Source organism: Equus quagga, chromosome 3 (genome assembly GCF_021613505.1).
Source record: "Equus quagga isolate Etosha38 chromosome 3, UCLA_HA_Equagga_1.0, whole genome shotgun sequence".
Classification (NCBI taxonomy): Eukaryota; Metazoa; Chordata; class Mammalia; order Perissodactyla; family Equidae; genus Equus; species Equus quagga.
The window spans coordinates 12,584,736-12,607,679 of record NC_060269.1 but is presented as its reverse complement, the minus strand read 5'-3'; the positions used below and the strand labels follow the sequence as shown (position 1 = coordinate 12,607,679).

The following is a 22,944-nucleotide window of genomic DNA, read 5'->3' as shown; positions in this document are numbered from 1 at the left end:
CCACAAAAACTGACGCCACATCCACATACTCCTATAATCTCTCGAATCTTCTTGCTCGACCTTGGTACTGCCTTAGTTTATGCCCTCATCTTTTCTCTCCGAGGATATCAGTCATCTAATTAATTTTTCTCCCACTGCTCCAAATTCACCCTCCACACTGCCACCAGAGTCTTTTCTAAGGTGCAAACTGGAGCATGCTACTCTCCTTGTCCTTTGGTGCCTTTCCACTTACTGTAGGATTTAAAAATAGCATCAAAGTTTCATCATGACTTGGCTTCTATCTATCCCTCTATCCATCATCTCCCAATTTCCACATATGAATTCCAGCCTTGCACATACCAAACTCCCTGTATTCCTCCAGTATGTGATACTTTCTCCCCACCAAGTGCATTTCAACATATCAGTTTTTCTGTCTTGAATGTAATTTAAGGTAATTGAATGTAATTTAATTTGAAATTCTCCCCACTAGTGACCCATTTTAAAAGAGGAGCTATGGGCTGGCCCTGTGGCCAAGTGGTTAAGTTTGCATGCTCTGCTTCAGCGGCCTGGGGTTCACTGGTTCGGATCCTTGGTGCGGTCCTACACACCGCTTATCAGGCCATGCTGTGACAGCATCCTCCATAGAATGACCTACAACTAGGATACACAACTAGGCACTGGGGCTTTAGGGAGGAAAAAAAAGAGGAAGATTGGCAACAGATGTTAGCTCAGGGCCAATCTTCCTCACCAATAATAATAATGATAATAAAATAATAAAAGAGGAGCTAAAATAATCCAAAGGGCATTGTGGAATTTCAGCATTTCCAAATAACAGCTTTAGGCAGTGTGGACATGATTTTTTGCAGCAGAATCCATAATGACATAGGCAGACAAGTCTATATAATATCTCTATCAATGAAATAATTACAACAGCATTGTTATAGATTTTAACTTCTTTACCATCAAATAAACTTATATAGACTAAGATTAAAAATTGACTTAAACGTCAAACAAAATAGATAAAAACATTTCTAAGTCTTTGTAAGTTTCTTAAAGTCTTTTAGCTATTGTTATAAAGCGATTCTTCAGGTCAATAATGTAAGTGTGCCCCCATTTTATAAATAAGAAATAGGAGAAAACCAATAAAATCATACCAAGTCACAAAGAATTAAATTAAATTGTGGCTTATTGAAAAAAAAAATCCAGGCAGGGCAAGTTCTTAGCTTGGGAAAAATGTCTATACCACGTTAACGTGTTCTCAGTCCTACACTATGGGAAGGGAACACACACGGAGATACCTTAAGGCATGAACATTTACAAAGGTTCTCAAAGCAAAGACTAGCTTAAACAACTATGGTAGACTATGAAGTTTATTAAATAAGAAATAATTTTAACATAATGCAATTTATGTAATTAAATAAAAAGCGGGTTACACAAAACCACAATAAGATACCACTTCATTCATTAAGATGGCAATTATCAAAAAAAGAGAAAATAACAAGTGTTCGTGAGGATGTGGAGAAGTTGGAACTCTTGTGCACTGCTGGTGGGAAAATAAAATAGTGCAGCTGCTATGGAAAACAGTATGGTGGTTTCTCAAAAAATTAAACACACAATTACCATAGGATCTAGCAATTGCACTTTTGGGTATATACTCAAAAGGACTAAAGTAGGACTCTCACATATTTGTACACCAGTATTCAGAGGAGCATTATTATTCACTGAAACCAAAAGGTGGAAACAACCCAAATGTCCATCAACAGAAGAATGGATAAACAAAATGTGTTATCAGTCAATGTAATATTATTCAGTCTTAAAAAGGAATGAAATTCTGACACATGCTACAGCATGGATGAACTTTGAAGACATTATGCCAAGTGAAAAAAGCCAAATATAAAAAGACAGATATTGTACGATTCTACTTATATGAGTTACTTAGAGGAGTCAAATTCATAGAGACAGAAAGTAGAATGGCGGTTGCCGGGGGCGGGGAGAGGAAGCAATGGGAAGTTGTTTAATGAGGACAGAGTTTCAGTTTGAGAAGATGAAAGAGTTCTAGAGATGGATAGTATAGGTGGTTACACAGTAAGGTGAATGTACTTAACACCACTGAACTGTCACTTAAAAATGGTTAGAATGGCAAATTGTTAAGTGTATTTTACCACAATAAAAAAAAATTATTTTTAAATGGGTTACATACTCACACATACATACCCTTTCATATTTAATGGGAAACCCACTACAAAGCTCTTACAGTAACACACTCTTGACCATCAAAATCTCTACAACCTTGTGTTTTTATTACTATCAGGAAACAACCATCATTTTGTAAAGAGTACTGAACTTGTAGTTATTGTTCAATCTCACTGACTTCTGCTGTTGATCTCTGGCCAACCCTTTACTGTTTCCTGTAATACTTGGTTACCAGACTTTTATCAGATTTTTAAAACAGGCGAGACATTTTACATGGGAAAGGAAGGTTATTTCCTAAATATAAGTGTTTCCTTCTGATATTATACCATTTGATGAAAACAAAATAACTTAACATTTAATCACAGTCAATGTCTGCCACCTGAAAAACAGTGTCCACAAAGCCTTAAGGATGATAAAGACTAGATATAAATTTTAAAATGTTCTTCATGGCTACCTTTTATTGTGAAAAATTATATCCCCTTCTACTCCTCTGAATTCTAAAATCTGAAAACACTCTCTTTGATTGGAACCTCAATAATCCCCTTGGCTCATCATTGTCCTTGATCCCTCTCCCCCAAATCTTTCAGGTATATCCTCCCAGTAGCATCCTGAATTCTGTGTACATTCGAACATCTATTTTTCTGCTTCTGGGCTGCTATGTTTTGCTAACAAATCACCTATAATAATGCTACACCATTACATATTACTGTTCCCAAATTGAACTTTTCCAGCAGGCTGTTTTATCAATTTTTCTATTTGCCCTTAACTCCAGTTCAGCTTGCAGGCACCTGTGAAACTGCACTTTCCCTCTCTGGAATTAGGCCTGGCTGAAAGACTTGCCTCAGCCAATGAGATGCAAGTGGAAGTGCGTTTGTCACTTCTGGGTTGAAGTTTTAAGAGCTTACACATGATTCTCCATGTTGCGTCCTCCTTCAATTCTCTCCCCCCCAAGTACTGCGATGATGAGAGAAGCATTTGTGGAGATGGAGTCCATTAGCCTGGGGCCCTGAGTGATGACTAAGAAGAAACTCCTGCTGATGCCCACTGGACATGTATCATGAGCAGAAGAAAACTTGCACAAGATATTGAGATTTGGATATCGTTACCATTGCATAGCCAAGGACCTAGCCTGTCCTGCTGACTCACTTCCCCCTTTCCCATTCCCTGAAATAGCTATTCCCATCCTTAACAGCTTTCAAGCATGAACTCTCCCAACTTCTGTCCTCATTATTTACTGACTTAGTAACAGGCAACTTCTTAGCTTCTTTACTCTTATTATCACAAGTTATTCTTTATTGCTACTATTACAATATATTTAAATAAAATTTTTACCTTCTAAGTAGTTTTTGCTCTGTTGGGAGCTACAGTTCACACGTTCTATATTTAGGTTGCTTGTCATAATCTGGTCACTAGAAAACAGAACAAAACACATTACCTATCATGGATTATTATTTTAGTTTATTCTAAGAAAAGGAAAGGAAAGGAAATAACATTTGTTAAGCAATTATTATATGCTGTGTGCTGTTCTAGGGGATTAATGAACATTGTTTTTTGGGGGTTTTGGGGGGTTTTTTTTGGTGAGGAAGATTGGTCCTGAGCTAACATCTGTGCCACTCTTCCTCTACTTTCTATGTGGGATGCAACCACAGCATGGCTTGAGGAGTGGTGTGTAGGTCTGTGCCTGGATCCACACCTGCAAACCTGGGGCCGTTGAAGCAGAGCGCACCAAACTTAACCACTACAGCACTGGGCTGGTCCCTAATGAACGCTGTTTAATTTACATTTCACAACAACACTTGTAAGTAATTATCATCCTCAGTTTACAATAGGAGATGAAGTCTGGGAGAGTCAAATTAATATGCCCAATAACTAAAATCCAAGTCCATGTGGTTACAAAGACCTATCTTTCCAATACTCTAGACTACCCTTTCCAAGAGGAGTTATGAAATTACCCTGCCACATCAAAAAGTTTCCCTAAGTCTTTATTACAATGAGTATTGTAATAAAACACAAGCAGTTGATTTTTGCAAATCTGAGTTTTTAATAATGAATGTGGTAAAATACCAGCTAATAACAAATTAGGATGTTTTAGATGGATTAAAAGTGGCTAGATTGACCTAAGATATCAGCCACTTAAGCGGTGGACATGTTTCAGAGGTTACACAGAGAAGCGTAAATGCACTCACTGCAAAGAGTAATACAATAAATGTATTCAGAATTATTTAATTAAGAACTAATGGAACACAAACTTAGCTATTTGGTTGCATTCTTTTAATCCGCTAAAGGAAAAATATCTCTTCTATGGAACTGGGCTGCAACAGCAGGAAATAACCCCAGTTCCGAGTTACAGATGTTGGAGGTGGGATCATGAGCATTAATCAGACTGAGGAATTAAACAATTAGCTTAATGACTGAGAGGCAACCAATTTAAATCTGTGCTTTAAAACCTGCAGTATACATCAATAGTTTTCGGTGGCAACAATGACAAAATATTTCTGTACTTCCTAAATTTCCTAAAAATAAAGAGCTGTTATTTTTGTAATCAGGAAATAACTATTAAAAATAAAAACTTGAAATATCAAATAACCTGCAATATCCCAGGTTTCTCCAATCAATCAGAGCTCAAGTTCTATTCATTATACTTAAGTGACCCCAAACTTTGAAAATTACTTCAAATATTTAACAAGAGAGAATGGTGGGGGGAAGCCATTCATTTAATGTGTGTATTACCTGAAGAATACTGTTTCTTTAACACCACTGACATCCATTATTGTACCATTTCCTTCGATAACAGGTGAGTCCAAATTGGCAGATCCATTACTGATGTGATCACTGCTTTCATACCCAGACTCAGTCCTTTGTATCTGCCAGTTGTCACCATGAGCTTTAGTCTCTTTGAAGCCTTTATTTTTCTCTGTTCCTTTTCCATTGGATTCAAGGGAACTTCTGCTTCCTGTTTCCTGCTTTATTTCATCTTCATAAATGGTCATTAAACTTCTTTGCTTCGGATTCTCTTTCGGCCAATTGTTAAAACTCTGATCTTTACTACATTTAGGTTTGCCACTGATATTTGATTTGCGTCTAGGACTGTGCTGCCTTCTTTCACTCTCATTAAAAATACTATCAACATTTAACGTTTCCCTCATAGGTTTCCACCCTCGGTTCCGGCTTCTACCACCGCCATTACAGGGGCTCCCTTTATCTCTAGAGTCTTGGCTGCTGTCTGTGTCATACCCAGTGCCACTGTCGCTCTTCACTTTGCCAGTGATCTTCTCTGCTGGAGCAAGACTCTGGGATTTACTCGAACCTAATACTTGTGCAGAATCTCGACTCTGATGGGCAACTCGGTCGTGTTTCCAGGGTCCTCTGCCTTGACTGTGATGTAGATGTGGACTCCCATATTGTCTAAAGCCATTTGAGGCAGGAGGCGATCCAGACTTGAAATGTGGAAGGTCTTCATCAACCAAATCTTTAAGAGTAGATAATAAAGATACAAATGAACTACTCTTCAGAGCCACTTTTCAGTCACAAGCCAAACACATTGTCGGAGAAGAAATATTAAGCAGCAATAAGTACATAATAAGTGTTTAAATTATATCACATAGTGCTTTGAGATTGAAAAGTGCTTTTTCGGTTTCTCTTTATGCTTAATGAGAGGCATTTATAAAATAAATGGTTATACAGTGATTTTAACAAATGATCTCTAAAGTAGATCATAAGATAATTAAGGCAGTTTTTTTTAAAAAAAAGAGTATTCTATCTCATATATAATTAATGAAAATCATAAAAATAAAAATATTTTCCACTTATATTAGTAAAGATTTAAAAGTTTGTTAAACTAACTGCTGCTGAGAATGTGAAGACAGAGATATCCAACCACTGTTGGTGGAGTGCCTACTGGTTCAGCCTTTCAGGGGGGCAACTAAGCCACATCCATCAAAATTAAAAATAAACATACTCTAACCCAGTAATTCTTCTGAAAGACTTTTATGCTGTGGCTATACACAAAAAGCACACAAGGTATATGTAAAGGGATGTCACTGCAGCAAAAATCTCAAATCAATTTTAAAAGTCTAGTGGTATCAGTTAAATTATGGTGCATCATAAAGAAAAGAAGATAAAACCATAAAGAGTAAGACATGCTCAAAATGAACTGGAAAGTAGTAACAGCAGAACAGAGGGAAGGTCAGGAGGCACAGAAAAAGAAGTTCTTTTCATTTAATTTTATAACTTTCCTTATTAGTTGAATGTGCCATAAGCGTCAACTGAATTTATGATTAAAAGTAAAGTTAAAACATCAAAATAAACACAAGTATTCCAAGCTAGAATTAAATAAGAAGCAGGAAAATGCTACATTTACAGATGTAATAGGTGTATTAAAGAAATCATATCAAGATATATAACATATAAACAAATGTAAATAATAAAAAGATAAAGAAATTATATTAAATTAAATTGTATTAAAGTTATAAAATTTAGTCTTAAAATAAGATTTTAGCAGCCCCTTTTCAAATGAATGGTATAAGCTCTCTCTCAACTTACCTCTTTGGCGGCCCAAATCTTTCCTTTGTCCCCTCTCCAAATCTTTCCGTTGTGAGGAAAGTAAGTTTTTCTGTTCAATAGCTTTTAGAGCACATTCTCTGGAAATGTCTTTCATTTTTTCCCTTTGATCACTGTGACTTAACTTAACTACAAAAGAAACCATTCTTATTAACAATGATACTGACCATTTTTCAAATTGCTCAATAAAAGTACAAACTGAACTACATAAAAATTTTAAGATGCTCTATATTAAAAACAAAATATAGATTAAAGTATACAATAAACTCATTTTTATGCTTAACTAAAAATTCAGTGTGATTTATCCTCACACCAGAGATGTGTGTTGTCTTTGAAAACTTCTTGCACAGTTCCTACAGCAAGTGCAAAGGAAAAAAAGAGCCTAGCTAGTGACATAACAGCTTAAAAGTAAGTGAGGGTCCCCACATGTCAGGCACTACTCTAAGTGCCTTAACTCATTTAATTCTCTGAGGTGGGTATAATTACTGTCTCCACTTCAGATCAGGAAACTGAAGCAAAGAGAAGTTAAAAACGTGCCTAAGTTGACACAGCGTGTAAATGTAGAACCAGGATTAGGCTTTTTATTTTTTTAATTAATTTATTATTTTTTTGAGGAAGATTAGCCCTGAGCTAACATCTGCCAGTCCTCCTCTTTTTGCTGAGGAAGACTGGCCCTGAGCGAACATCCATGCCCATCTTCCTCTACTTTATACGTGGGACGCCTACCACAGCATGGTTTTTGCCAAGCGGTTCCATGTCCGCACCCAGGATCCAAACCAGTGAACCCCGGGCCGCTGAGAAGCGGAATGTGCAAACTTAACCACTGCGCCACTGGGCTGGCCCCTAGAACTGGGATTAGGAACCCAAGTTGTTTGTGTTCTTATACACATAAACAGTTTCTGGGCCTGAAAAACAGCTAATGGCTTAATCTAAGAGCATCAACAATACATAAGAGGGAAAAAGGTATAGTTCCATTAAGAATTTTTAAACACATTTACTGTAATTCTTTGTTCATGATAACTGTCAATTCTGAATCTTACCATGCTTGATTAAAAGGGTTACTTTTATGATCAGACATTATTTCATTAATATATTTAAAAGTTGCTTACATAATCATCCTGAACATCCACAAAGAGTTTTACGTGTTTCTAAACCATAACTACACACCTTACCGTGATGTTTCATTTTGGACCCAAGCTACAGTATTAGGTTTGTGAAAATCAAAGTTGTGAGATGACAACAACAAGAGGGAGTTGAATAAAAATGAGGGTAAGAATAAACTACAACTATAGTAACTCTGAACTACTATTGCATTCACTAATGGTAAATTTACTTTTGGCATATGAGCCAAATTATTCACCCACATTTTTCCTCTCCAAGTTATTAATTAACTCCTCAAAGGAAAGGCCACACTATAGCTTCCTTTGGTAACCGTCCAGATTGCCTCCAGGCTACTATGGCTCTGAGTGCATGCAGAAACTCAAACACTGGTTGAGTCAAATTGTTCAGACAACAGATCTCAGAGAAATGCATAAGGCAAAAGACACAGTTTTATCTCCTTGTTATTTTCTCTTCATGGCCAAGGAAAGCTAATTAAGCACCCCCGTTTTATATGGTCCTTCCCAGGAATTACAGATTCAGCACGAGAAGAAAGAGGGAAGCATAACTACTCGGGACACCGTGAAAATAACAATTAAACACATACCTGGTCCTCTGCCACCACTTGTTTGCATGTGGCTCCGAGTAAATGATGAAATATTATCTGTGTGAACTTTCTGATTTTCTCTCTGTTTTGCCTGATCACCAAATTCATTTTCTTTTGAATTATCTGACTTATAGATCCAGGGCTTTTCACATCCTTAAAAAGACAAACAAAAATGTCTCATCCCCTTCTTCCTCCCCACCAGAAGAAGACATGTTTGAATCACCTCTTCAGACATTTTTAATACTGTAGATAAAATGACTGAAAAACTTAGAGGACTGACACCTCTTAAGGGTTTCCACATCTATATAATGCATCCCAAAACAGCCTAGCTGCTCTAGACTTTTCCAGTGTAGTACCCTGCTTTAAATCTCAATACATACCGCCAGAAAGAGCTACCAGCCAAGGCTCCCCTTCCGTGCTTGTGTGACCACAGCAGTGGGGGCTCCTGAGGCTGCCTCTGAGCCCAGTGACGAGGAAAGGTTTCTTTCTAAACATTAACTCAAAGTATTAGAGTTTTCCTGAACTCTACTTTACTGAAACTAAATTTTGAAATCATCCTCAATATTCATTTTATATTTGGTATATTAGTATTCCTAGTGTGATTGTGATAATAGAAAAACACTAAAAAGAATTTAAAAAAAAAGAATTACCCATATTTTCTGCAATGGATTTATGTGGCCAGTTGATGACCTGCCTGAGCGCATCTTCGGTAGAAACTGCTGTGCCATCTGGGTTTGCATAAAACAAAAGCAGTGGCTGGAAGTGACATCGGATGCACTTGGAGACCACATCTTTCCATCTAGTTCCAACCTTTTAAAAAACCACAATGAATGAAAACAAAACAGAATCTCGTAATCAATGCGTTACATGAAAAGGCAGAAACAATTAATTTGTATATTAAAAAATTTTAAAGACATTCACATGCTAATAGTTCAACTGTCCATCATATTATATGATTAATTTTATCTTATTTAGTAACTAGTCTAAATAAAAACCATTTAAACATTATCATTAAAAAAACTGGTGGACAAAATTCTACATTTTCTATATCAAGATTTAGATTCTCAAATTTTAAAAAGCTTTTCACATACATGGTTGATTCACTTTTGACAAAGATTTCAAGGCAATTTAATGGGGAGATATAAAAGAATCTATTTAATAAATGCTTGAACAATGGACAGCCATATGAAAAAATGAACTTTGGCCTCATTACACATAAAGCACGAAAATTAACTCAGAATGAATAATGCAAAAATGATAAAGCTTACAGAAGAAAACCAAAGAGAAAATCTTAACAGCCCTGGGGAAGGGAAAAATTTCTTAGTATATCAAACAAACCACAAAAGAAAAAAATGTTTAAATTAAGGCTTCATCCAAATGAATTAATCACTTCTGCTCTTTGAAAGACTATTAAGAAAATGAAAAAACAAGCCACACGAATCTAATAAAGGACTGGTATGCAGAATAAAGAATTCCTACAACTCATTAATAAGAAGATAATCTAACCTGAAAAATGGTCAAAACATTTGAATAGACCCTTTACCAAAAAGAAATAAGAATGGCCAATAAACAAATGAAAAGATGCTCAAAACATTAATCATAAGAGAAATACAAATTAAAACCACAGTAAGATAATGTTATACATTCACTAGAAGGGCTAAAATTAAAAAGACTACCAACATGGAGTGCTTGCTAAGAAAGTGGAGCAACTAGAACCCTCGCACATTGCTGGTGGGAACGTGAAGTGGTACAATTACTTCGCAGATCAATTTGCCAGTTTCCTGTAAAGTTTAACATGCGCTTACCACACAACCCAGAAATTCCCCTTATGGGTATTATCTAAGAGCAATGGAAAAAGGTATGTTCCACAAGACTGTTCAAACTTCAATAGGTGAATGGATAAATAGTTATAGAGCCATAAAACGGAACACAATAATAAAAATGAAGCACTGAAACACATAACATGAATGAATCTTAAAAGACATCATGCTTAGCAAAGGAAGCCGGACACAGGGTAATACATACTGTAAGAGACCATTCACGTAAAATTGCAGAATGAGCACAACTAATCTACAGTGAGATCAGTGATTTCCTGGGGCCTGGGGTGCGGTGGGGGCATTGACAGTAAAGGGCCATGACAAAATTTTCTGGGGTGATGAAAATATCCTATATAATGATTATAGAGGTTACATAGGCATATACATTTGTCAAAACCCTAACTATATACTTAAAATGGGTGCATTTCAATGTTTGTAAATTATACCTCTATTAAGTTGATTTAAAAATAAAACAAAATCAAACAAAAAACACGGTATTCGAGAATATTGGTTTTTGTAGGGAAGGGTCTTAAACAAAGAATTTTGAGGAGCTTTTTCAAACTATAGCTATTTAGCTGTTTACCCTCCTTATCTGGGTTCTGAGATACTCGAGGAACTAGAGTAATCTGAAAACAAAACAAAAATAAAACTCACAGGGTGATTAATACACCCAGTTCTTCCTGCAAATTTAAAAAATTTAAACTATATGGATGCAAAGTAAGAGCACCAAAACAGTGCTACACACTGACTCGAGATGGAACTTCCTAATAAACTGCTACCTCAAAGCTCAAAGGATTGGGCAAAGTGCTGGTTTTAGAACACCAAAATTTTTTCATTGGCTTTATTGAGTATAACGTACATGAAATAAAATTATCCAGTGATAGAGTACAAATCAATGAGTTCTGACAAATGTACACAATCACGTAATCCTCACCCCCTAAACTTCCCCTACATCTTTGCAGTGCCTGGCAACCAATGATCTACTTTTTATCACTTTGGTTTTTTCCTTTTCTAGGATTTTATATAAGCAGAATCATAGTATTTAGTCGTTTATGTCTCACTTCTTTCATTTAGCATAAGGCTCTTGAGATGTGTCCACATGGTGGCACGTATCAATAGTTCACTCCTCTTCACTGCTGAGTACTATATTCCACGCTAGAGCTAGACCACAACTTGTTTATCCATTCCCTTGTTGATGGACACAATAACCCAGCTTGGGCTATTTTGAATAAAACTACCATGAACATTTAAGTACAAGTTTTGTGGGGACATTTGTTTTCATAGGAATGGAACTGCTACGTTGTGTAGCATGTTTAAATTTACAAGAAACTGAAAGACGGTTCTCTATAGTGACTGTCCCATTTTGCATTTCCATAAGCCTTGTGTGAAAGATCCAGCTGCTCTACGTCCTTGACAACTCTTGGTATGGTCAATCTGAGCCATTACAACACGTGAGTAACCGAATCCCAGTTTCAACTGAAGTTTATATTTCCCTTGTGACTGATGTACTGAATATCATTTCAAGGGCCATTCACATATCTTCTTTGGTGAACTGTCCAAATCTTTTGCCCATTTTTTAATTGATTTGTCTTTTTATTATTGAGTTAAAAGAGTTCTTTATATATCCTGGATATAACCTTGATTAGATACACGTTTGACAAATATTTTATCCCAGTCTCTGGGTTGCCTTTTCATTCTAACAGCATCTTACTGAAGAGCAAAAGTTTTAAGTTTTGATGAAGTCAAATTTATCATTTATTTTTATGGTCTATGTTTGTTGAATGTTACCTATTAAATCTCTCTCTATATATACAGCAGTTTTAACATTCTTGTCTGATATTTCCATCTGTGTCATTTTTGGTCTGTTTTTATTAATATTCCTTCAGCTTATACGTCTTATTTTCCTATTTCTTTGCATATTTGGTAATTTTTTGTTGAGTGCTATTTTGAAATGGCATATTGAAATTTTATTGAATTTTACACTTCGGAGCATTGAATTGTTGTGTTCCTTTAAAAAAGTGTTGGACTTTGTTCTGGCATGTAGTTAAGTTACGTGGGATCAGCTTGGTCCTCTGAAGGCTTCATTTTAAGCTTTTTACGTCAGGTCCAGGGCAATCTTCAGTCTAGGGATAATTCAGCCCCACTCTTAAGCCGACACTTTCCGGAGGATTCTCCCTGATGCCCTGTGTATCACAGCATCTTTCCACTCTTGCTGGTGGGATGCAAACTCTCCTCGGCCTCGTAATGGTTTTGGGAATTGTCTGACCTTCTGTTTTCCAATGGTTCTTTCCTCCACTTTGTGCAGGTCTGCCCCACTCAGGCACAGATCACACTGTTCAGTCAAAGATTAAAGGGGACCTTCTCCCAATCTCCAGCACTTTCCCTCTCTGCAGCTTTCTTTATGGCATTCCCACAAGCAAACTGAGTCATTTTGGCCTTCCTGAACTCTAATTTCAGTCTCCTGACCTCAGTGAGACCACTGGGCTTTGTTGCTCGCCCTCCCTGCCCTGCAACCCAGAAACTACTCCAGGCAGTGAGCCCGGGTAACTGTAGGGCTCATCTCCTTCATTTCCCTTTTCTCTGTTCAGCCACCTGTTGTCCAATGTCTAAAAGAGTTGTTTCATCTACTTGGTTTTCTAATTTTCAACAGTGGAAGTGCTATTTCCATAGCAGTTAATCCTTTGTGGGAGGAATTACAAGTTCACTAAATACCAAATATTCAAACTTTTATTGACTTAGTAAATTGTAGTGCTGATAAATGGCCCTTTGTTATATATTTAAAAGAGAGTAAATGGAATTGTACATCATTTGCTTGTAACAATCAAATAACACATTTTTTTTTTTTAAAGATTTTATTTTTTTCCTTTTTCTCCCCAAAGCCCCCCGGTACATAGTTGTATATTCTTCGTTGTGGGTCCTTCTAGTTGTGGCATGTGGGACGCTGCCTCAGCGTGGTTTGATGAGCAGTGCCATGTCCGCGCCCAGGATTCGAACCAACGAAACACTGGGCCGCCTGCAGCGGAGCGCGCGAACTTAACCACTGGGCCACGGGGCCAGCCCCAAATAACACATATTTTTAAACCGGTTTACTGCTTACTAATAGTATTCTCAAAGTCAATAAGCCTGAGAACAGTGCAGACAAGATCAACAGTTTTCAACTATGGCTAAGTCTGAATCTCCTGTAGAACTTTTAAAAAATTCAGATACCTGCCCCTACCACTGAATCGAGAATTCAAGAGTCCAGGCATATGTTTCTTAAAAAGCTCCAAAGGTGATTCTGACACAAACCCTTTATTAAGAACTATTATTCACTAATTTTCTAGATATTATGTTTGAGTAAATAAATTATTTACCAAAAGATATAACAGATATATCTAATTCTGAATACCCCACACAAAATTTGAAAAGAGAGTCATAATAAAAAAAAAAGCAAATTTTCCTCAAAAGTTATACAAAGCAATTGTGAATCACGCACAAAGAGACATATAACAACTATATGTTGGATAAAAGAGCACACATATGGATGACTGACAGTTACATATTAGCATCCTAACATTTACTCCCCAGTCACCTTTCTATCATTCTGGAAATGAACTGGTTCAAAAACTAGCTTCAAGATAAACCAGATTTCAAGAATTAATAAACGGAAGTATGAACTGGATGATGCTCTTATCATCAAAAATGATGCTCTTATCACGTTCATTTCTTATTTTATATAATACTTATATCATTTTATCATCATTATATCTATATTATATTATGTATCATTAATTCTTAAAAAGTAACAATCGTAATAATTATTCCAGTTAGTGAAATTGTCACTTACCTCTTTCACATTTGCATCATCAAAAAATACCCACTTGGAACTCTTGGTATGAAAAGCAAAGGCACAGTAATGTCGGCTGGTGTAGCAGATCATACCAACAAGGTGGAGCTCACTACTTTTGGCATTCTCATCCGTAACCCTATAAAAAAGCTGTTTAAAAAATTAATAATGTACAGTTAATACTGTATCTTTTTAAAAACGAGGAACAATAATTTGATGACTCATGTATTTGACTATGAAAAATATTTCTCATGCATACTGCAATCCAATCCAATATTCTACTGGTACTGAAGTCACCACTGACATTGCACTAACAGAATTACTACTTTCAATTAGTCCATAGAAACATTAAGCCCAATGAACCCACTAGAATTTAGTTCAGTAACACAGAATCTCCAATAACACAGAATTGATACTTCACATACATCAACTCCAAGTGTGAGATAAATCACACATTTCCTTGGTAATTCTTGACTGAATCATGAATTCGAACATACACTAAACACATTATCTAAAAGTTTAATTGTAACATGAACCAATTCAAAATATATTAAGATGGTAATAAGCATTTCAAGAAATCGGTGCTGTAGATGAATTTTAAATCTTACACCTTCCTAGATTAATATTTATTTTTATAATCATGATCGTATATACACATATACAAACATAATATCACATCGTAACCCCAGAATGAACCAGGGGTAGGGCAGGAGGTAGTTTGGTTTGTAATTGAAAGCCATTCCTTATCTATGCATGAAAGGCATTCAATTAGCCTGATCTGATTAACTTTATCAGTGTTACATCTGAACATTATGATTTCCTTTAAAAAGAAAATTTAGTTCTGAAAAACAAAGTGTATTATAATATATGAAGATGTTTTAGAGGAATTTAAAGACAAAAAGGAAGAGAATAAAAACAGTTGAGATACCCCAGGAAGATAAAGATGTGTCGCTAGATTCCGAACAACATCTTCGGTCAAGTCAGAATGCTCAGAATCCCAGACTAAACCAATTGTAACAATCTCCGGGCAATTCATTAAAACACGGCGAATTTTTATTTTTTGGCCACAGTTACTCTAAAGAAAACCACAAAAGGCAAGTTTTAAAATTATCGAAACAGACTGTATTATGCAATGACAATCTTAACATATCTCAGAAATTTCTTTCTTTAGCAAAATAAAATGGACTTCTCGAAAACTGTCTTAATTATTGATTAAAAAGGAAATTTATTTTAAATCAAGTTACTTTTCTTTAGTATTTTTGTAAATCTGTTAAAATAAGAATTCAACCTAAAAAAAAAGCAGAAATAAAACGCCTGAAGTCATTAATATTACATGAGAAAAAAATCATACCATTTATAATATTTATTTAAGGAAAAAAAAAGAAACTAACTTTCTCTTTAGTTAAATGATAGATTTCAGAACTTAAAAAAATTTCCTCACTGTTCAACATCACTAGTAGGGAAATGCAAATCAAAATTACAATGAACTATCACCTTATACCCGTCAGAATGGCTATAATCAACAAGACAAAAAATAAAAAGTCTTGGAAGGGATGTGGAGAAAAGGGAACCCTCATACACTGCTGGTGGGAATGCCAACTGCTGCAGACACTATGGAAAACATTGTGGAGATTTCTCAAAAAATTAAAAATAAAAAGACCATATGATCCAGCTATCCCACTACTGGGTATTTATCCAAAGAAATTGAAATAAACAATTCAAAGAGATTTATGCACCCTGATGTTCACTGCAGCATTACTCACAATAGCCAAGACGTGGGAGCCCATCAACTGACAAACGGATAAAGAAAATGTAGTGTATATATCACAATGGAATACTGCTCAGCCATAGAAAAGACAAATCATCCCACTTGCAACAACATGGATGGAACTTGAGGATATTATGTTAGGTGAAATAAGCCAGACAGAGAAAGACAAACACTGCCTGATTTCACTTATATGTGGAAGATAAACAAACACATGGATAAAGAAAACAGATTAGTGGTTACCAGAGGGGCAGGGGGCAGGGGGTGGCTACAAGGGGTAAAGGGGCAAATATCTACAGTGACAGACAAAAATTAGACTATTGGTGGTGAGCACAATGCAGTCTATACAGAAACTGATAATAAGGCACATCTGAAATTACACAATGTTATAAACCATTATGATCTCAATAAAATAATTGGAAGAAAAAAATCAACATGTGCTGCCTTAAATGATTCACAAAATTAAGAGTTTTTAAAGAAATAGTGCTAAGATAAATAGCTCACATGGTATAAAAAAGTTATTTAAAATAACACTGAAAAAATAAATTCTTAAAATTAATTCCATATATAATTAATATTTACGTGATCATTTCTGAATGCCTATTTTCAATGTCTAGTTGAAATTTACCAACATAAAGGCATACTAATATTCTCCAAATTATACTTACAGGACATTTCCGATAGTCATCAGTTGTATTTGCTGCTTGCAGCAATTCTGCAAACATTTCAGGCTTAAGGCGTTCATGCCTTTCTATCATTCTTTCAACTTCATTGCTACAAAAGAAAGAGGCAGTCTCAAATCTGGCCTATGGACTTAAAAAAGATCTAAAAAATTATCTATGAAAAACACTAAGTTGTCAATATAGATAGGAAGACCTTTTCTCTCTTAAAACATGATTTTGTCTGAAAAACTAACCATAAAGTAAACTTCCATAAAGTGAAAATTGTGAAATTTGGCAGGTGTATGATGAAAAAATTAGGTCAAGAGGAGAATAAAATAACACGAAATTATATCATTGTTTGGAACTACATGAACGAGGTAAGACGCTCCGTCTGAAGGTAGTTCTAAGTTAGATGTTTCCTTTACATTATTACTTCACAAGTAGGGGCTTAAGTTGAAACTTTGGCCTAACAAGAACAACAAATTGTAGGAAAGGCTCCCTCTGGGCCTTAAAGTTCCCAGTAACAAAGTCACCATTGTCAGCTAACAGAAGGGGCCCTTTGCTGATTAACATAAAAGTCACAACCAAAGCTATTTAAGCCAGGCTTGTATCTTTCATTCCTATTACCAATGCTAATCATTTCCTAAGAGCTTAGGCAGGGTATCTGTGCCACTTTTTATTCAACTTCCCCTCAAGTCACATTTTTACATATCAAGGTATTAAGTACCTTTCAGCAACTATTTAAACATTTCCACAAAGAAATGGAATGTAAACTCCAATCCCCTTCCTAGGCTCCATTCTAGCTGCTTTGGTTCTACCTCATGGTAATATAACTGTCCTAGAGCTGCAGACGTTTTGCAGCTCAATAATTTAAATAATGCACAATACTCAATAACACTTGTACAGTACAGAGGTACAGTACCTCTGATGGTAGTATATTTGAATGGGTAGTATACCCGTTCTTCTAAAGCACTTCACAAATATACTAGAAAGCACTAAACATGATAGGTTCATTCAAATTGCACATAATAGTTTTACAAAACTGACAGCATCAGAGTAGTGGTTAACAAAACATATTTTGAATTTGAAATGAAACCAGACAAGGGTTTCAATCTTAATTTGTCCACTTACCAGAGTAACCTCATTAAACCTATTTCTTCATCAATGAAATAGTGTTTTTGTTAAGATTAAAAGTGACAATTTATGCAAAGCCTAGAACACACTAAATATTCAATAATTGGCATTCAATACTTATTACCAACAAAAAGAGAGAGTTCATGATAAGAATTCAAAGTCTGAGGTCTTGTAATTTGTGGTATGGAGCAGGGAGAGACTGATGAGGATCTAATTACCTAAGATACTGCCTCGGAGCACTGTCACCTTATACAAGAGTTTCAAAGTAGACAAAGTTTTACAGTTTTTAATTTGTGGTCTATGCTTATTCAAACACCATCCCACTTTTCACACAAAGTGAAAAAAATGAGCCTACAATTGAATGAAGTTTAGGGAATGTTTCTCTAAACCCATGTTTCCCAACTCTATATAAATAAGAAAGATATTAAATATACCCAGATAACCAAATTGTTATCATCCAATAATCTTTAAGAAATACTGTGCTACATCCAAGAAAGCCAGGAAGTTTAATAATATAATTAAATGGATGAACACCTGATATTCATTTTGCACAATGATAAAAATATTGGTAGCATTTATCAACTAACTGTTGTACTTATGTACTCTGTTTGATAATTATTGATCGTTGTTTTGTCTTTTGAATTACAATATCTGCAAACATTCACGATAGTATTCAATGTTTGTCATACATAAACTAGTTTTACTCTCAAATACCTGTTAGAAAGTGTTCAGACCACTCTTATTATGTAAAGTCTGGGGATCATTTTTGGATCCCTAATGAGCTAATGTTTCAAACAGGGAGGAGTGAGGGATGGAGGGGCAGAGAGGGCAGGTAAGTGCAGCAAATTTTTATTTCAGGTAAATGTTGAGGCCTTAAAAGCAATAAACCTAATGGAGGATTATTCTTCCTTTTTTTCTCTTTTCTGCTTACCCTAGCTTCCATCACCAGGTGGGGGTGACAAGAAACACAGCCACTACAAAGGTAACAACTTAGCAAAAATGAAGAAATCACACGCAATTCCATTTACCATTAAGCTTCTTTGTTAAGCTCTCCTTAGTTCCAAAAACTTGCTAAAAATACAAATAAATTTTGACTAATATTTTGTATATTTCTCTAAGTAGTACATATATTAGGCTAAATCAGAAACAGCCAACTAAGACAGACATCACTTGCACAGTACAGAGGTACTGTACCTCTGTTGGTAATATATTTGTTAGTCTCAGACAAAGAGGAGAAACTCACGTTACAGTTTTATAAAATAAATGTGCAATGTGCTTAAATGTGTTATTAACATCTTTGGCAAATATGCTTTAACACATTCTTACCATAGGGCTGTTGTAGAAATGTACCGCACAAATTCTGTAAAAGGGAGAGGATCTGATGATGCTCCACAGCTACGACACACACACTATAGGTAAAAACATATGTTTAATTTATATTTAATTATATTTATTACATAAATATCTAATAAAACAGTTAAGCCATCTCACCTGTTCATACAGAGTCATGGCAAACTTCTGGTGAGTGATACACGATTTAGAGGTACACATGTCTGCATCTCTGCTTGGCACTATGTGAAAATGAATCTTCTCCAATATATTTTCCTAATTTAAAAATTAAAAGACAAATGAGTTGTGGATCTTGCGGAGGACACTTCAAAATACAACTCTTTTGAACCTTACAAATTTAAAAACCTTTCTAAGATTTTCCGAAGTGTTAAATGTAGGAGTGCCATACACATTGTCAGCTTTTCAGCTTTCCCCTCTTTCATCAACACTGAAAATGTTGTTCAATTACTCACCTTTTGTAGTGTTAGCTTAAAAATCGTTTTAACAAAAGAAACACTATAATGTAACACATGATTTTCATAAAGATTTTAAAAATCCTTTAAAAAAATCTCAAGGTGGCTGACATCTAGAATTTAATATTAGAAAACACAGTTTCCTATGTTCCCAGCTTTCTCATATGAGAAAAAGCAGTCAATTTTTTAAAAATCCTACTTGGATCATGTGGATAGTCTATATATTTTATATCAAAATATCAATGATAAAAGCTTATAATATCTGCAATTAACACCTTAATGCAGGGAATCTGCTCTGCAACAAATTTCATATGAAAGTTCAGATGTGTAATACAGATCAATAAAGGGTATTTTTTTTAACAAAATAATCCTCCTTCTTACCAAAGCTTAACCAATAGATTCTTTTAATTTAGCTAAGAAACTCCCCCGCTACCCTGCCATTCTACCCCAGGACATTTAAAACCATCCAATTATTTAAGACTGGATTTCTAGATATTCCATGAATTATCATATGTATTAGCACACTTCATTTAAGTGAAAGTAAAGCTATAAAGTACAGTATTGTACAAAATATATTTATGTTTTAAGCAATGGATCAATTATAAACATAAGAAATAGAAAAAGCGTATTTCATGACTGTGTGGGCTTCTGACACATTTACATCAACACAGCAAGTCTGTTAAGCAGTGCACTAGTCAAGGAGCTTTCCATCTATCTAAGGGAACAGTAAAGATGCTCATTAAAAAAATGATAATAACAGACAGATGCCAAAAGAATTCTACATATAAATTCTACAGGAATTCTGAGAATTGGTTGGGGTGGTTTGATCAGACATCACCTAATAGGCATCAATTAGGTTGAGACTTAACAAACTACAGATTAGAAAACTTCTGACTATTTCAGGAACTTTAACAAAGGCTGTAAAGCAGGAATTTAAAAGATGTGTTTGAGGAACAGAACAGAACCATCTCACCAGGAGGGAAAATCAGGGAGGAATCAAAGAAATAAGGTGGAGTTCAACTGTAAAGGGCCTTTAATGCCAAAAGAGTCTAGATTTGAATCACAGAAATATATGAAGAGCAAACATTAATGTGAAGAAAATTATGTGAATCTGGTGGCCATTAAGAAACAGACTATAGGGGCCGGCCCGGTGGCGCAGCAGTTAAGTGCACACGTTCCGCTTCGGCGGCCCAGAGTTCGCCAGTTCGGATCCTGGGTGCAGACATGGCACCTCTTGGCATGCCATGCTGTGGTAGGCGTCCCACATATAAAGTAGAGGAAGACGGGCACGGATGTTAGCTCAGGGCTAATCTTCCTCAAAAAAAAAAAAAAGAAAGAAACAGACTATAAAGGGGATAGCCTGAAAGGATACTAGTAAAGAGGCTCAAATAACTCTGAGAGTAGAGGCCTGGACTAGGAAGAAGTGGTGACAGAGAAATAATATGGCAAGGAAAACCTTAAAAGGGTTTCTGATGAAAAGAACTTACAGAATTTGCTGAATAGATACAGGACTAAGGGAAGAGGTGGTTATGTCTTAAACACAGGTGACATCTACACTATTAAAAATTTAATAATCAACATACATATTTTAGAAGGTGTATAAGATACATTGCTGATGAAAGGAATGCTCTACTTATCAATATGGCAGTAAAGAGTCTCAGAACATGAACCTCAGTCACTGATTCTCAACCTGGAGTGAGGCATACATCAGGATTGCCGCCCCTGATGGCTGCCCACCAAGATCCTCTTCTCTCCCAAAGAGGAGCATTGCATGTAATGAGAAAAGTCTCTGCCGGGCGTGTGTTGCACACGTAAACCCTGTGGAGGCAGAACACTGCCTTAAAAGTGATATAAAATATATTTAGTAAATCTTTTTTCTCCAATAAATAAACTTTAAAAAATTCTAGTAGTCTAACACTCAATACAAATTAAAGCAGCACAAATAATCAAAAGCAAACGTTCATGAAACACAAATGGACTTAAACTGAGCTTTGAAGGATGGGTAAGACACGGATCCACTGACCAATTCTGATACTTTTCCACTGTTATAAATTTATATTTAATTTGTCTTAAAATTTGTATCATTTAAGGAATGCAAAGTACTATCCAGACTTAAAGATTATCAAAAATACGTACAAAGCACTCTGCAGCGTCATCCATAAGGCCAAGCTGAAATCGCTGCTCATCTTTGAAGCTTTCTGCAAGTGCATGCCTTATGTTATCCGAGGGAAGCGCTTTTTCTCGACTGTGCTGAAACTGTGCAAATGTTGTCTGCAAATCAACAAGCACATCAGTAAGTTTAACACCAACGACTATAAAAACACTTTAAAAATTTCATTACGACATAGTGAAACTCACACTATACTCAGAAACTAATACAAAACAGTCTCTTGCTCTACAATTCCATACAAAAATTAATTATTTGGGGGGCCGGGCCCGTGGCCAAATGGTTAAGTTCGTGCACTCCACTTCGGCGACCCAGGGTTCAGATCCTGGGCGCAGACCTAGCACCGCTCATCAAGCCATGCTGAGGCGGCATCCCACATAGCACACATAGCAGACTCAGAAGGACCCACAACTAGAATACACAACTTTGTACTGGGGGGCTTTGGGGAGAACGAAAAAAAAAAAAAAAGATTGGCCACAGATGTTAGCTCAGGTGCCAATCATTAAGAAAAAAAATAATAATAGTTTGTATCAGTAACGTGTAGAAATGGCTGCTCCAGACTCTAAATCAAACGTGAGCATGCTTCAGAATTAAACATGTAGAGCTCTCAGGTCCCATCCTCGGTGATTCCAACTGAGCAAGTCTGAGGAGAAGCCTACTTTCAAGCTGCTCCCCAGCTGATTCTGATGTAAGCTGTTTACGGAAGAGTTTTGAGATAAACTGCCTTAAATCTAAAAGTATACTATAGGAATTAAAATTATGTTAACCAAAAATAAGCATGCAATCACATAACCAAACCTCAGATGTCTGCAGCCTCATTCCTGCACATTCTATGGGACCGAAATGACTCATTAAGGCCAGCCCAAACACAAGGAATGAGACTGCACCTTTTGAGAGGAAGAGTACAAAAGATTCTGCAGACAGGCGTTTAAGCCGCCATGACTCACCTCCCCCCTGAGCTCATCTCCACCGCTCTCCCTGGTGCTAAGAAAGCATCCGCCACCCCCGTTTCCCTGAATGTGTCAGCACACTCCCGCCTCAGGGCCTTTGCAGTTGCTGTTTCTTTGCCTGCCTGGAAGGCTGTAGTCCACTCCACACCTATTCCAGGTCTTGACTCAAATGGCGCCTCCTTGGTGAGGCTTTCCTGGCCACGGCACACTCTTCATTCCCTCTCCCTGATTTATTTCTCCTCCTTAGCAATTACTACCCTCCAGCACACTCTATATTTTGCTTCCTTATTGTCGCCTCCCCTACAAGAATACAAGCTCCCAGAGAACAGGGGCCCTGATCAGTTTGTTCACTGCCGTATCCTCAGTAACTACACCGGGGCCCAG

At 36.2% G+C, this 22,944-nt stretch overlaps 1 protein-coding gene across 2 annotated transcripts in view; it reads right to left on the bottom strand.

Annotated features, from left to right (window-relative positions):
- Positions 1–22,944, bottom strand: part of USP53 (ubiquitin specific peptidase 53) — a 59,624-nt gene that overhangs the window by 7,590 nt on the left and 29,090 nt on the right. For both annotated transcript variants that reach the window (XM_046656682.1, XM_046656681.1), the window contains 11 exons: positions 21,580–21,714; positions 19,133–19,246; positions 18,968–19,050; positions 16,514–16,619; positions 15,009–15,155; positions 14,081–14,230; positions 9,088–9,247; positions 8,438–8,590; positions 6,715–6,861; positions 4,903–5,641; positions 3,505–3,581 (listed from right to left, as the gene is read on the bottom strand). In XM_046656682.1, the coding sequence (XP_046512638.1) occupies positions 3,505–3,581; positions 4,903–5,641; positions 6,715–6,861; positions 8,438–8,590; positions 9,088–9,247; positions 14,081–14,230; positions 15,009–15,155; positions 16,514–16,619; positions 18,968–19,050; positions 19,133–19,246; positions 21,580–21,603 (1,900 nt within the window). In that variant the 5' untranslated portion in view covers positions 21,604–21,714. The remainder of the gene's footprint in view (positions 1–3,504; positions 3,582–4,902; positions 5,642–6,714; positions 6,862–8,437; positions 8,591–9,087; positions 9,248–14,080; positions 14,231–15,008; positions 15,156–16,513; positions 16,620–18,967; positions 19,051–19,132; positions 19,247–21,579; positions 21,715–22,944) is intronic.